A 14,831-nucleotide genomic window follows, 5' to 3' on the forward strand; every position below is an offset into this window, starting at 1 on the left:
ACTGCTGGACCTGTGAAGACTCTACCAGGAAGAAGAACTGCGGTGCTGCGGAAGGATTGCCACTCTGCTGGACTCCTGCCTTGCTGTGCTGCCCTTCTGCCTGCTGTTCCCCTGCCCGGGTGAGAAGGATTGCATCTGCATCACTTGAACCCAGAGTGACCGCAGGGCTTGCTGGCTTGCCTCCTGATTGAAGTCTCAAGGGTACAAAAGACTCCCAACTCACCTGCATCTGTACCTGGATTCTGCCCTCTGTGAGTCTGCCCTGCCAAGTGATGCCACCCTAGTCCTGGACCTTGGAAGTGAGGCCTCAGGTGCGTGGGTTTGCTGAATAAGTATTCAGCAAACCCACACATCCTCATTGGAACCGACGCATCTTCGCTTTTGCAGGGATCAGAAGTGACACAACTTTGCCATTGTGCGAATCGGAACCATCACACCTTCACTGTTAGGTGGATCAAATCCGGTGCATCGCCTTCGGAAACCAGCGCACCACCCTCGGAATAAATGCAGCCTCTGCTGCAGGAGCAGAACCGGTGCCTCTCATTCGGAGCCAGCGCATCTCCCTGGTAACCAATGCATAGCTGCCTTTGAGTGAAGAAAATAACACATCTCCCTCTGCTGCAGGTTTGACATCGACGCATCGCTTCGGCTGCACTCGTCGACTCAACCAGGATCAAGGTACTTTTGCTCAGCGGGCCTAAGTGGGTCCCTGTATCTGACCCATGCTCCATTGCGGTCTGGCTGAACTTTTGACTTTGCATAGCGCGACTAGATGTCCAAAATAGGCACTTATTGCTTGTAGGCACTATTTTTCAGTTTATTCTTTAAAAATTCATATTTCATGTTTTACTTATTGGATTTTTGTGTGTTGGTATTGTTTTATTCATTAAATTAAGTACTTCTTTCCTAACCTGGGGTGGAATCATTTTGTGTGGTTTTCTTAGTTTTACTGTTTGAAGTGTTGCACAAATACTTTAAACATTACCTCTTAAGAGAAGCCTGACTGTTATGTTATGTTAAAAATGTTTATACCGCGCTCGGTCACCAAACGGTTTCATGGCGCTCATAATAAATACGGAGAGCAGGAACGGGTATTACTGACTGCTGTCTTCCAAGCTACCAGAGGGTGAGCACAGGTTAATTTAGGATTTGCCTGCCTCATACCCTGACTGATTGTGGTTCCTGCTTGGACAGAGTGCATACCTCTGCCAACCAGAAATCCAATTTCTAACAGTACGTATTGACAATTGTAAATACTTAAAATAATTATATTGTTAAATTAAACCTAGGGAGATATTTGTTGGTCAATAACTATTGTATGCCCTAATCCTTCTGGTATATGGGTAGAGAACCACTTAAAAAAGACTTGTCTTTTTCATCAGGTCAGAAAAGTGTACTCTCCATTAGGAATATAGTAGAATTATTTTGAAATGACTACTATAAAAGACAATGAATCACATTTGCAAGCATTCAAGATTTTCAGGTATAAACCTATGTTTCTTCCAAATTTATTTTGTAGATAGACACACAGAAAGTCACTCAAAGATATATCTAGATATTAAATAATATAAAACATGGGAAAACATTCTAGAGAGCTCGAAGAAGAAGCGAATTCTTTGTGCCCTTCGTGTACCGCCTCATTGGCTGACGTAGGGCTTGAATTAGAGTTTAGCAGAGGAGTTATTCCATTGCCAGGTAATGGATATCATTTACGCCCTTCTTACATGTGCATTGTATCCTGTGGCACTTGTAATAAGGCAGATGGGATATATGTCTCGTGAAAGAGTAGCCGTCTGCCAAGCTATAATCCAGGCCACTAGTCTGCTTCCGACATTGCCCATCCTAAAGTCATTCTGTGGAACACTGAGCAGTACCATCGTGGTTTACTCTTTTGAGCGCCACCAAAATCTTTTTGGATCATGTCCTGATGAAATCCCGTTTTAAAAGTATTGCAGAGCACTGAAGGATGTTGACACTTTCTAATTACAATGAAGCGATCTAAATAAATGGTGTTGTAATGAGCATCGAAGTGAGACATTTACCTATGGAACTTAAGAATGAATTGCTCTGTTTTGCTGCTTGGCAGTATCTACTATCGAGTTACGAGTTGGGATAAGTCAAAATGTCCTAGCTGTCATGAAAGAAAGTTACAGTTCTATTGTTGGCACAGAAACAGAGGATTGTGGTTCACTACTCCTTATCACTATTAGCCCACAGCACACTACAGTACCCATGGAGCCGTAGGGAAAAAACTACAAAATACATGGAGATGTAACCACAAATCATACATCATGATGTTCATGAAAACCCTGTGGCACTGTCACACAATCCTCTCTCTTAGTGGTGCTACATCTGGTGCATCATCCTTTCATCTTTGCGTGTACACACACCCAATAGGTCTGTTTGTTTTCTGTCATTGTGAACACAAAGGCATAAACTGACTTTTTACGTTTATGAAAATTTAAAGACCTAGAGTCTCTAGTTGCCATTGGTTTGCAGCCTGTCCAAGTAGGGAACCTCACTATAGTCCGGGTAAGGGGATTACATAGCCAAGATAACCCCAGCTAACCACCTTGGTAACTTTACTGCTTCACAGGGGAGGTGATATGGCGTTTGCGGCGAGTTGTCGATTGCTTGTGACAGTGTGGGGTTGATGATGTCACCCACTTAGGGTATTGACTCCACGATGATGGATTTGAGGTGTTGGCGTCGACAGGCGTCCGGGCTGTGGTATAGGTCTGGTGGTGTTCTAGTGCAGGCAGCAGCAGGGCGTCTGTACAAAGCACTGTATTCAGAGAGGTTGGGGTGCAGTGCAAGTCGGAGCAGTGCATTGTGCACTTCACGAATGGTGCCCTCGGCTCTGGTGCAGGTAGCGGTGCCACTGACCGCGTCAATGTTGATTTTCTTGTGTTGCAGCACCAACCACGTGCTTCCAAGGTGCCAGGAACTGGATTTGGCACCACTTGGCAATCGGAAGTCTTTGATGGCCCTGAGACTGCTTAACAAGAGGCAAGAACATGCAAGCCCTTGGAGAACCTGGAAGCAGAATGTAGAAATCAAAGTCCAGTACTTTCACTCCCAAGACAGAAGCAGCAAGCCAGCACAGGGATGCACCTGGCAAAGTGCAGTATCTCCTGATGGCAATCCATCTCTTCTTCATGACAGAATGTCCTCAGTCCAGAAGTGTTCTGATTTTGGTGTGTCAGCTGTCCAATATTAATACCCCTTTCTGCCTTTGAAGTAGGCAGACTTCAAAGTAAAGTCTTTGTCGTGCACAAGACACTACAAGGGGGTGGAGACAGCTCCCACCATTCTAGCTCAGGAAGGCCCATCAGCCTGGTGGTGGCAATCAGGATGGGCAGAGTGCACCTAAGCTCTGTTTTCGTGACTGTTTAGAGTAAATGCACAAGAGCCCAACTGTCACCCAACCCAGATGTTGATTCTAGAGAGAGGTAGAGGCATAGAAAGGTTAAGCAAGAAAATGCACACTTTTCAAACACGCAATTTAATTCCACCAAAAGATGTATTTTTAAATTATGAGTTCAGAGACCTCAAACTCCAATCTCTATCTGTTTCAATGAGAAATTACACTTAAATAGTATTTCAAGGGAATCTGCATGTTACCCTATGGAAGAGATAGTCCCTGCAATACTGAAAAATGAAATTCGCAGTATTTCACTATAAGACAGTTAAAGCACACCAATACATGTCCTACCGTTTAAATACACTGCACCCTGCTCATGGGGCTGCCTTTGGCCTACCTAAGGAGTGACTTTCATGCAGTAAAACTGAAGGTTTTGGCCTGTCAAGTGGGTGAACTTTCCAGGTCGAAATGGCAGATTAAAACTGCACTCACAGACACTGCAGTGACAGGTCTGAGACATGTTTGCAGGGCTACTCAGGTGGGTGGCACAATCAATGCTGCAGGCCCACTAGTAGCATTTAATTTTCAGGCCCTTTATTAGGGACTTGCTAAAAAATCAAATATGCCAATCATGGATTAACCAATCACCACTACAATTTACGCAGGAAGGACTTGCACGTTAGCACTGGTCAGCAGTAGTAACGTGCCCAGATTCCTAAAGCCAGCAAAAACAAAATGCAGCACGCAGTTAAAAAAAAAAAAACAGAAGTACAGAAGCAAAAAGACTGGGGAAATCACACCAAAGATACCAGGTCTAACAGGCATCACTTGCATATTTGCCTTTTAAAACATTATTCATGAAATAGTCAAGAATATTCATGTTATGTTATGTTATGTTATGTTATGCGTTTTTATTAGGCGCACAGATGCTCCAGCCAAGGAGTGTCCTGGCGCCCGACAAGGCAGCTGCACAACACAACGAAACAATAATCAGACAAAATTAAACTAAGGGAATAAAACAGTTTTCACCGCACGGCGAAAGGAAAGCAGATCCCCAAGGGCACGAATCGCCGGGGGAAGGGAGTTCCAGAGCACCGCTGCCCGAACTCTAAAGGAGCGCCCGCCAGCTCTGCTCCGCTTAAAGCGCGGGACCACAGCCAATTCTAGATCAGCAGATCTTAAAGCACGGGCTGGAATGTAGTGGGCCAAGAGTGTCAACAGAATCACAGCTGGGGACCCCTTCAGAATCTTATAGGCGACGCATAAGACCTTAAACTGGATCCGCTGGGCCACCGGGAGCCAGTGCAATGAGCGCAGAGTACTGGAAGTGGGGCAAGATCTAGGTAATCCTACTACCGATCTTGCAGCGGCGTTCTGGATCCGTTGCAGACGTCCAATCTCAGCCTGGTTCAGACCTACCAACAGGGAGCTCGCATAATCCAGCCTAGAGATGACGGTAGCTTGGATCATGAGCTGCCTAGTGGAGGCGTCAAAGAACTTGAGCACTGGACGTAGCCCGCGCAGGATACCAAAGCAGCAGGCCGCCGTACGCTTGGTATGGCAAGCGAACGAAAGGGACGGGTCCAACCAGACCCCGAGGTTTTTAAGCTCGGCAACTGGGATGGGAACCGGACCCAGATCCCCTGGCCACCATCTCTCCCCCCAGAGTTCCGGTTGTTTGCCAAAAATCATGACCTCGGTCTTGCTAGCGTTCAACTGGAGACAGTTGGACGTCATCCAGCCAGCGACCGCCCGCAGTCCTTGTTGGAATCTGGGGGCATCAACATCGGCATCCCCGCTGATCGTGACCGCTAGCTGGGTGTCATCGGCGTATGACACCATTGTCATACCCCATTGCCTGACAACCTCAGCTAGCGGCCTTACGTAGAGATTGAACAACGTAGGACTCAGCGAGGAGCCTTGAGGAACCCCCAGGTCCAAAGGATGGTATTTGGACTGGTATGGCGGGATGGTCACGCTAAAGGCCCGATTGGCTAGAAAAGACCGGAACCACTGGAGGGCGATGCCGGTGACACCGACTTCCTCTAAGCGACGCAGAAGGATCGGGTGCGATACGGTGTCAAAGGCGGCGCTCAGATCTAATAGCACCAGCGCCGCCGTTTGACCCGCATCGAGCACGGAGCGAAGATGCTCCACCATATACAGCAGAGCCGTCTCCGTGCTGTGACCAGCCCTGAATCCATTCTGCATCACATCGAGGATGTCAGCATGACGTAGGTGTTCCGAGAGGACCGTGTTGACATGCGCCTCAGTCACCTTAGCAGGCCATGGTAAGAGTGAGATTGGCCGATAACTCTCGGGCTTGCTGCCATCCAGATTAGGTTTCTTAAGGATAGGACGAACCACAGCTTGTTTCCACTTTAGTGGGACTACGCCGGAAGAGAGCGACGTGTTAATCAAAGAACATAGCGGCGAGGTGTTGTGTACCGCTAGGTCTTTAAACACCGCTGAGCAAAGCGGATCCACAGAGGACCCCGACTTCACTTGGTGAGCCAATTTGTCGAGGCTTTCAGGTGTTAACATGGGAAAAGAATGTAACCCCTCCGATGTTAGTGGCTTAAGAGGTGGATTAGCCGAGGGAGTCACCAACGGAAAGGCCCGATAAATGGCGTTGACCTTCTCCAGGAAGAAACCAGCTAGTTTTTCACAGTGCTCAACGGAGCTCTGGTGGCTCGTCGTTACCTTTTTGGCAGTGAGATCTTTCAGCACCTTAAAGATAGCCTTAGACGGGTTAGAACTCGTCCTGAATTGAGCGGCATAAAAGGCGGCGCGGGTTCTGCACACTGCCCGGTGATACAATTTCACCGTAGACAGGTACAAGATTTTCTTCCCGCTATTGCAGACTAATCATGCAGACTAATCAAAACTCAAATATGGTACAGATTGCACGCACTTAAGGTAATAATGGCTGGAAAATGAAACTCTTTCTGGCTGAATAATAGCTTGCTTTTGTGACTTTTGCGTAGAACTGTATCTGTCCTTCATGATAGCCAAGGAATATTACTTTCTATACAGGGATAGAAGCGAGTATTATGTTTGTTGACAGCTCACTTAAATCTAGAGAAGAAAAATCTGAGACTACTTTAAAACAAAACTTTTCAAAAGTGAATTCAGATGACCAGTCTGCGCCCCTAAAATCACCTCAAGGTTAGCTCTAACGAAGAAAGCTTTTTGAGTTATTGCTCCCCTATACAAATGAGTCCTAAGACAAAATTGTTCTTCCCCCAGCTTCACAAAAGACCGGGTCTCCAGTGGAGTTACTTGCATCTAATTTGAATGTATTTACTGTGACATCAAAGCGACAATAAGTACATCTTTCATTGATCCATTAAAAAAAACTGAAATGTACCTTTTAACTTTTGGGTTTTTTCTTGCGATACGTTTTTTTTTTTTTGATCCACGCTACGTTTTTCCTCATGCAACATATGACTTGTGCTTTGTATCGTTGTTGCATTTGCAAGTTAATAAGTGCTTATTAAGCCCTTATTCAGGGGTTGGTTTCTTGCATAATTGTCAGAGTTATAAAATTGCGCAATACCTCAAGAACTCTGTATTTGGGCAGTGAAAACCAGTCCAGGCAGCTATGTTGGATTGTATCACAGCAACGGATGCAGCTATATAGGGAACGGAACGGCCTCTCTCATACAAGACAATCTCCCAGTAGCCAAAAAAGATAATGTATTCTTCAAGCAGTAGTTGGCAGCATGTGCTACTGCTTCAACTCAGCCACCCTGTCACACCTTCAGATTCACAAGTCTAAGATAAGAGTCCAGCCATGGGTCACCACTAGGGTTTCATCATGTTGAGCCCATTCAGCATTTTAATCCTCAGACCTACATCTCCTTCTCGACCACTGGCGCTTTCAAGAATGTGTTGTATCTCTTTTGCCTTCCCCCTGGTTGTACAGTGATGTATTTTATTCAATTCATTTTCATTCCCCCCCAAAAAAAAGTGTTTCTATACTATCGCCCGTCCTGCCTCAGTTTGTTTATTTACATTTCTAAAGTCAAAGCACTGTGGGAGATTCAGGACTCTGATGCCTTCAAACAAAGTACATGTTTGGACCTGAAAAGGTACCACAAAGGTTCTTGAACAGCTGCCGAAACCTCTTCCTTGTCCTTGTAATAATGGAATCTGGCAAGGACATCTCTTGGCTTTTACGGTCCTAGCCATTCCTTGTCCAACCCTGAGGATACTATCCAGATTCACCTCCGCGTGCTCACCTTTCAACCGGGATTAGGAAAGCCCCACTGTAAATGCTTTGAGTACCAGGACAGTCTTCAATGGCTTCAAAGGAATACTGCATAATAGACTTTTCATTATGTGCTTGGCGAGTTGATGAATTCTGTTTTTCATACTTTTACATAGTCTTTTAGAATACTTTGCAAATAATATTATCTAAGTTTGTTCTAAAATAAATCTGAATCTGTGCGGTGTCTTCCCATTCCAGATCTTTTACTTTATCCCCATACACCAACTGTCTATAAATCTGGTTAACATTGTTCGTTTCTAGGTCTTCGAGCTGGAGCATGGCCCTATTTGTTGTCTTGAACACAAAAACAGTCTTGTAGCTAATGGATGTTTAAGTTTTTGAAAGAAAAATTTACTTGGTGAGACACCTGGAGGATGAATACGCCTCTCCACGTGCTTGAGGGACTACTGAGATACTACTGAGAGAGTTTGTTGTCCTGTCATCAGGGTCGCAGAATTTTCCCTAAAGAATTAGTAAGGGAAGTGGCCGACTGTTGTATGAGGAGCCAACCAGTTCCTATATCAGGAGTACGAATAAACAGTATTTTCGTTTGCTATTCATCATCTCTAAACCTTTTCTAAGTTTTGTTTTTCTTATCATTTCTTTATGGTCTTTGTCTCCAACAGGTTGTTAATTGCAGTACACGTTGTGCCAGACTCTCGATAATTATTTATCTAAGAAACATAATGGGCTGTTTCACCATAGGAGCATCTGCGGCATCTCATTGCCTATTTTAAATTCGTAATGGCTTCAACCGTGGCACAATCAAACCGGCGCTCCCACCCCCCCCCGAACCCACCCCATTACCAATGCCTTCTCCAGATGACAAAATCTGCTAAACCGCAGGTGCCACTTCCAGTTTTTCTAGAGCAGTCTTTGCACAATGTTTTGTGTGAAGCCTCTCGCGTTACAATACTCACCGTTGTATTCTGCTGTTTTATCAAGTGGATACTTCAGTGGTCCTCTTCCGCTTTGTGATTTACAACTTATCATTTGTGGACTCTCAGCAGAAACAGTGGCTATAAAAGGACACCTTGGGTGGGAAGAGGGTCCTGAGCAAGATGGAGTGATGTGTTATTCTAAAGGAAAATGTTGTTCTAATCCTCATTGAAGTCGAAACTTTTAAAAGGTATTGTGTGACTAGAGTGAGGAAGTAGAGTCTTGTATACTCAGTACAATAAAAGTAAATACATGTTTTTAAATTACCCTGCTGGGAATTTGCCTGCATGTTTTAAGGAATGAGCCACTTTGTAGCTGCATCCTACCAGGAACCTTCCTTGTATCTTATTTACAAAGTGAACGGTTGTGATCTGAAACCTATCTATTTGTTTTTCTTTTTCTTTACTTTTCAGTGAACTTCGAAGCATTTATCATCACCATTGCTGTATTAGCAGGATTGATACTCCTGTGCATAACTGTATGCTGCTGTTATTGCTGCGCGTGCTGCAAAAAGCGGTCCATGGGGTAAGAATTCATTTTGTTTCATTTGAAATGCGCACACCGCCATAGTCCTACTATTAACGTCAGAATGTAGGAAACTGTTCACAATTGGCTGCTCATAATTTTGTGAGCTGTGTTGCTGGAGATCAGCGCACAGCGACAAGCAGACTGGAAAATGAGAGAGTTGAGGACCACTTAGGAGCAACTCTCCTTACTCCCTCTACAAATTTCCACTCTTGTTAACTCTCTTAGTAGATACGCAGTAGAACAAAAGAAACACTTTGGGATTTACGGCCACCACCACGTGGTATTAGCCTTACAGTATGTTGCATCTTACAAATGGCAGGGCTCCATGAGACCTACGTTGTTAGTATGGTGTTAGCAGTTTTAAGAAGGGATGAAACAAGGGAACCCTGCTAGTATTATGTGATATCTTTGTTCGTGTAATTAGTAAATGAGAATTTCTTTCTGCTCTCGAGGCTCACTTTATTAATTGATATTTTATACTGCATTTGATAGTTTGTTAAACCTTTCTGTGGCATTTGGTCAATTCTCCAGAGGGTTGCTTAGGGAAAACATCTGAAGAGTATATATTCCATTAGGATTGCAAAGGGCAGTTGCTCTGCATGGACATCTAGATGTCAGTTAATATTTCAAAGAGAGTGGAACTAATTTTTCCCTCTGGGGGCTTCCTTGTCATGTCTGTCCTGGCAAGTCCCACGTTTGGCCATATTCGAATATGACCCCCTCCCCCCCTTTCCCTTTCACTGTTTGTGGACCTAGAGCTTTCTCTTTACATTGCCCAGTGCAGAAAAGTCATTTTCTCTACTTTTCTATTGCCTTCATTTGTACCACAATGCGGTGTGTAGAAACATAGGAGGGGTGCAAATAAGAAAGGGTGTGAATGCATTTGAATACAGTATTACACATGTGGGTTTATTCAAATATAGTAGTGAGAAACTTCAAAACAGGCTACTGAAAGGAGCGCACCCTGCTGCCCAACAGCAAAAACATTGCCAAAAGCCAATGGATCTCGTTTAAGACTAGACCTTTTGGCTTTGCCAGTGCTTGTTGACCCTAAGCCAGACCTCGGGAATTCTTTCTGCTCATTGAATACTGCCCAGCCGTGCATACATCCCAGTAAAGTAGTAGTCAGGAGGAGTTACCATGCCTAAGTTGTATACCATTGTCACAAGAACTATACAATGTTGAGCATTCAGACCAGAGCGCGTCATAGCGTCTGCAGTCGTGTCTCCACCTCTCACGCTTCACTGTGCAGCACCCCGGGCTGAGAGGACGCTGCCAGAATACAAATATTGTCTGTAAAGCACTGTGTCGCTCACTGGCGTTAAGTCCTCGTAATGACGACGCGTCGCGTCTAGCGACAGAGGCACAGTATTTACACTAGAAGTGACACTGCTTCTTTCTTCCCAAGCATAGGCAGCCTCCGGAAACCGCGAAATAATTTCAGAATTCATTCCACTACCACCCGATATGCTGTGAAGCGATACTAATGGCCGCTATATTAGTGCCAACCAACAGCATGATGTACGCCTGTCTGCATGTTACAAAACGGCTGAAAAAGGTTTGAGGATTTGAGTAAGGGTTGTTGTTATTATTATGTTTTTAGTAAAGAGGGAGCATGATCTGTTTTGCATTTAGCCGCGTAATGTCATTTTTGATTTGAACACTTTATTGAATACTTTATTTCAACGCCAGAACCCCTTTGTAGTGCAAAAGAACGAAGGGATAACGCTATCAGTATTATAGTAACCTAAGGAGGAAGATATATTTTTCAGAAAATAAGTTTTCAAATACCAGACAGTTCATATCCGTATGGCCACTAGATGGCACCAGTTATCCTATAAAAGACACCTGATAATCCAGCGCTGAAGATGATGCACCAGAACCACGATTGAGAGAGAACGAAATGCTTTTTTTTTTTTACGTTTCTCCCTTTTTTTTTAGCAGAATCAAAATTTGCAGTCTTGACAAGGCACATCTGCGAATTAATTTGAAGGATTTAAGCACGGTTACCCTTGAATATAATGAAGAAAAATCCGTTCATGATCTTTTATGATTGATGCGTTCGACCTTTCATGCGAGCATACATTTTAAAATATCTCTTAATTCTGGCAGACTATCAGTGATTTGAGATGAAACTCTGTTTACCAAGTGGTCCTCCTTCAATGCAATACAACTTTCAAAAAACAGTATTCCTTCAAAAGACGTGAAAATAAAACCCAACACTTCCATTCTTAACAATAACTTTTGATTGGTACTTATATCCGTAGATTCCTCACCTGAGTATTCCCAGGCAACAAATTAGATCTCAATAGCTGGGCAATTGGGAGAGGATTTGGCCTAACGGCTAGAGCGGTCGACCTAGGAGTTGGGGAACCGGGTTCGAATCTTCTCAGGGACGCTCAACACATCCTGTGATTCTGGACAACACAATCTCCTGCTGCCTGAAAAAATTAATGTGTCCGTCTATAGCTACTGGTGCTCATGTAAAGAGCTCTGATACATTCCGATCCAGTTCGCGTTATATAAAACTACGGGGAATAAAAAAAATGGTGCCATCGGCCTCCATCTCAACTTTGGCCCTTCCTTGTGCCCTGACCTCTCAGTTAAACAAATGTTCCCACCTTCGACGCTAATCTACCGGTCCACTCCTAGCTAATGTGGAACTTACTGAAGTCTTTTTTAACTCTTGACATTTCTTGGCAGTGTCCAAGGATGCCACCTCTGAAGATGGATTTCGTGCTTCTGCTGGAAGCAGGTGTCGGTCATGAATCTGCACAGCGTCCGCCCGCGGCCCATCAGCACCCGACATGGCTCCATGGCTTTGAAGACATGCTTCCTAATACACCCCAATGGCAATGCCACCAGGCAGCGGGAAGCCAGGCTTTACCTTGCTGAGCACCAACGGCTGGGTCCGCCCAATCCAAGTCACAAAGTTAGTCCAAGTACAGCTCGTCAAAGGTGAAACTGAAGGGCAAGTCTAAAAAGAAGCATAGGGAAAGTAAGCCAGGCTCTTCAGCGTCCAGACGCTCTAGATCTAGGGAGAAATCTCACAGACAGTGTTCCAGAGACCTGACCCCAGAGATATTTTAAAGCCTGGGCAACTCACTAGGGCCCCCGCTTTCCAAGCCCCCACAACCCCCGTCCCCCTCGGAAAAGTGGCCTTTCTCTACAGCTCACTTTTGTGTATTTTTGTATCTTAAACTTTTAACTACAGTTCAATATTGTTAGACAACATAGAGCTTGAATTAGCAAAAAATGGGTTATAAAACACAAAGTTGTTCCAAATAGAGGACTCCAAAATATTTCCCAAAATCATTAAGATGATACTGCTTGACACCGGCTTCACCTTACCCTTCAGATCCCATTACGAACCTGCATTTGATGCAGCTCGAGTTTCCCAGGACTCTGCAACATTTTAAGCCGTTTATAAGACCGCTAACGGTATTCACGATGATTCTAGCTCACTCCGTTATGCATTCTGGTCCCCTGGACCCAGCCAGGGAGTCCAGTCGTATTGTTGCCAGCTGGCCCTTCCCCAGCATCAATCGCCCCTGAAGGAAGACAGGCCGCCCCTCTTGGTGTGCAGGCTGTGTATCCTACCTGCTGCAGTCCTCGCAGGGGATTCCCTGCAACGCTAGTTCCAGATCCAGCTTCCCGAGATCTAGATCCTTCTTTAGCTATGGTTTGACCTATATCCTGCCATGCAATCACAGACAACCAATTGTGGAGGATATGTCTCCTTCAGCTCCTGTACCATGGCAGCTGCATCAAGAGGATGGAGGCTACTGTTTAGTCTGACTCTGATACAAAATATGTTCTTCCATCTGTCATGATAACAATAATGGTGAGGATGCCGATAAATTATACTTTCCCCCTCATTATTTTGATGCTGGTTTAGATCTCGATTTTTAGAATGCCAGTATCTTGGATACCACTTCAGCGTCCGTCCTTGATTCTTCTGGGGGCCCTCCGAACAAAGAAAGAGAATACTTTGCTGTAGTGGTCAAGAGCACGGTGAAAAGTGCAAGAACTGTCCGGCAGACCTTCTTACTCAAATTTTGCAACCTGGAATTTCAAACTCAGAACCTAAGTAATCCTTCAGTGAGATTCTAGTTGACAGCCATATACCAGACAGCCTTGAATGAACATGTCCTCTATAGCCTGCATGACAGGACGGAGACCTTTCTCCTCACCTGGGCGCCCTTTATACAGGATGGTGGGCATTGTGCTCCCGAAGATCAACTGCCCGATGACTAGAACCTCTGGGTTATCGCAGCCCCACAAACCTGATTTGTCCCCTGCAACCCCAGCTCTGCAGCTGTTGCCCTAAGACTACCTCTCCTCCCGCCCCTTGCTTTCTTCTCCTTGGCTCTTCTTGTCTCTCCCTCCACCCGTCCTCCTGCTCTCCCTATACTTCCTTAATTTTCCCTCCTTCTCTTACCTGACCTCCCTCCGCCACCCCTCCCTGTTCTCCTCTCTCCTCTCTTCCCACTCTTCTTTTCTCATCTCTTTCCCCCGTTTCCCTTCCCCCGGGCCCGCATGTTTACTCCTCTGCCCCCACCACAACCCACCACCCCTATGTCCTCGGCTGCCTGCCTGTTGACTGTAAATCCAGGCTGTGGTCTTGCCGTATTGCTGTGCCCCAACTGTCTTTTTATTGTGCCCATATGTGTAATGGTTCCAATGGGCTGTCACGTTTTTGTTATGTTTGAATCACCCTGTTTTTTACCTCATTTACTTTATTTCCGGGTAAAAATTGGAATAAGGAAATACAAAACAAAAAAAAGAGATTCTAGTTGACTCGATTATGTCGGCCTGGTCAAAACCACGTTTGTGCGAGCGATGGATTGCCCCATCATTAGACACCATAGACTGGCTGCTGGTGAACCTCAGTTTTTTGACGCAGCATCCCACTCCAGAGAACCGTCTGGCATGGGCTTCCACTTACCAGGTGAATTCTAACTCCTACCGGCAGCTAATTGGTTTTTTTTCTTTTCTTCTTAAGTGAGTACTGGTCTGTGTTCTTTAAATGCCATTTGCCTGTTGATTCTATACGGCCCTGCCCCTGGGTCAAGGTGCATGATGTTCTTCCTGTGCAACCTGCAGACCTTCATAACGTCTTTAAACAAATGTTCCAAGATGAACAAGGCGCAGCTCAACAGATTTTACATTACCGCCATGTCTAGCAACCTACACAGACTTTTTTGCTTCAAGTCTGTTTTATTGTAAAGAACAACACCCATGATAGGGTCTCAGAAACACAGCGTTAAGCCAACAACCCCAGGGCGGGGCCGGCCGCGACAGATAGCAGTAATCAAATCATAGGTGCCATACAGAATGAACTATCGAACACAGCGCCTTGCCTACAACCCCAGTGGGGCCGGCCGCGTGGCTTAATACAAGCTGTCATAACAACATGGTATGCATACAACCCAAATCTCGTGGCCCTTGGTGACGATGCATCTGAAGATTGATCTAATATACTTAAGACGGCCCAACAGGGCGCCAGGATCACAGAAAAGGTCCGAGAGCAGAATAGGAAGAAGAAAGAGGTAGGGGGAAAGCGTAGAAATGAGGAGAAAGAGAGATCTTTGTGAGGACTGGATAACCTCGCGCCGCGTGGGGGTCAGCCTGGGGGGGCAACCTAGATAGCTTCTATGGTGTACAAGTGGGCTAGGGGAGCAGTTTGTTGGGGACTATAGGGGCAACAGCATCATCAAAGAGGTG

At 45.2% G+C, this 14,831-nt stretch overlaps 1 protein-coding gene across 1 annotated transcript in view; it reads left to right on the top strand.

Moving 5' to 3' along the window:
* LOC144784683 (pituitary tumor-transforming gene 1 protein-interacting protein-like) overlaps positions 1-14,831 on the top strand; it is a 142,657-nt gene that overhangs the window by 38,341 nt on the left and 89,485 nt on the right. The window contains exon 4 of the mRNA XM_078663633.1: positions 8,990-9,101. Coding sequence (XP_078519759.1) covers positions 8,990-9,101 — 112 coding nt within the window. The remainder of the gene's footprint in view (positions 1-8,989; positions 9,102-14,831) is intronic.

This window comes from Lissotriton helveticus, chromosome 10 (assembly GCF_964261635.1).
Source record: "Lissotriton helveticus chromosome 10, aLisHel1.1, whole genome shotgun sequence".
Taxonomy (NCBI): Eukaryota; Metazoa; Chordata; class Amphibia; order Caudata; family Salamandridae; genus Lissotriton; species Lissotriton helveticus.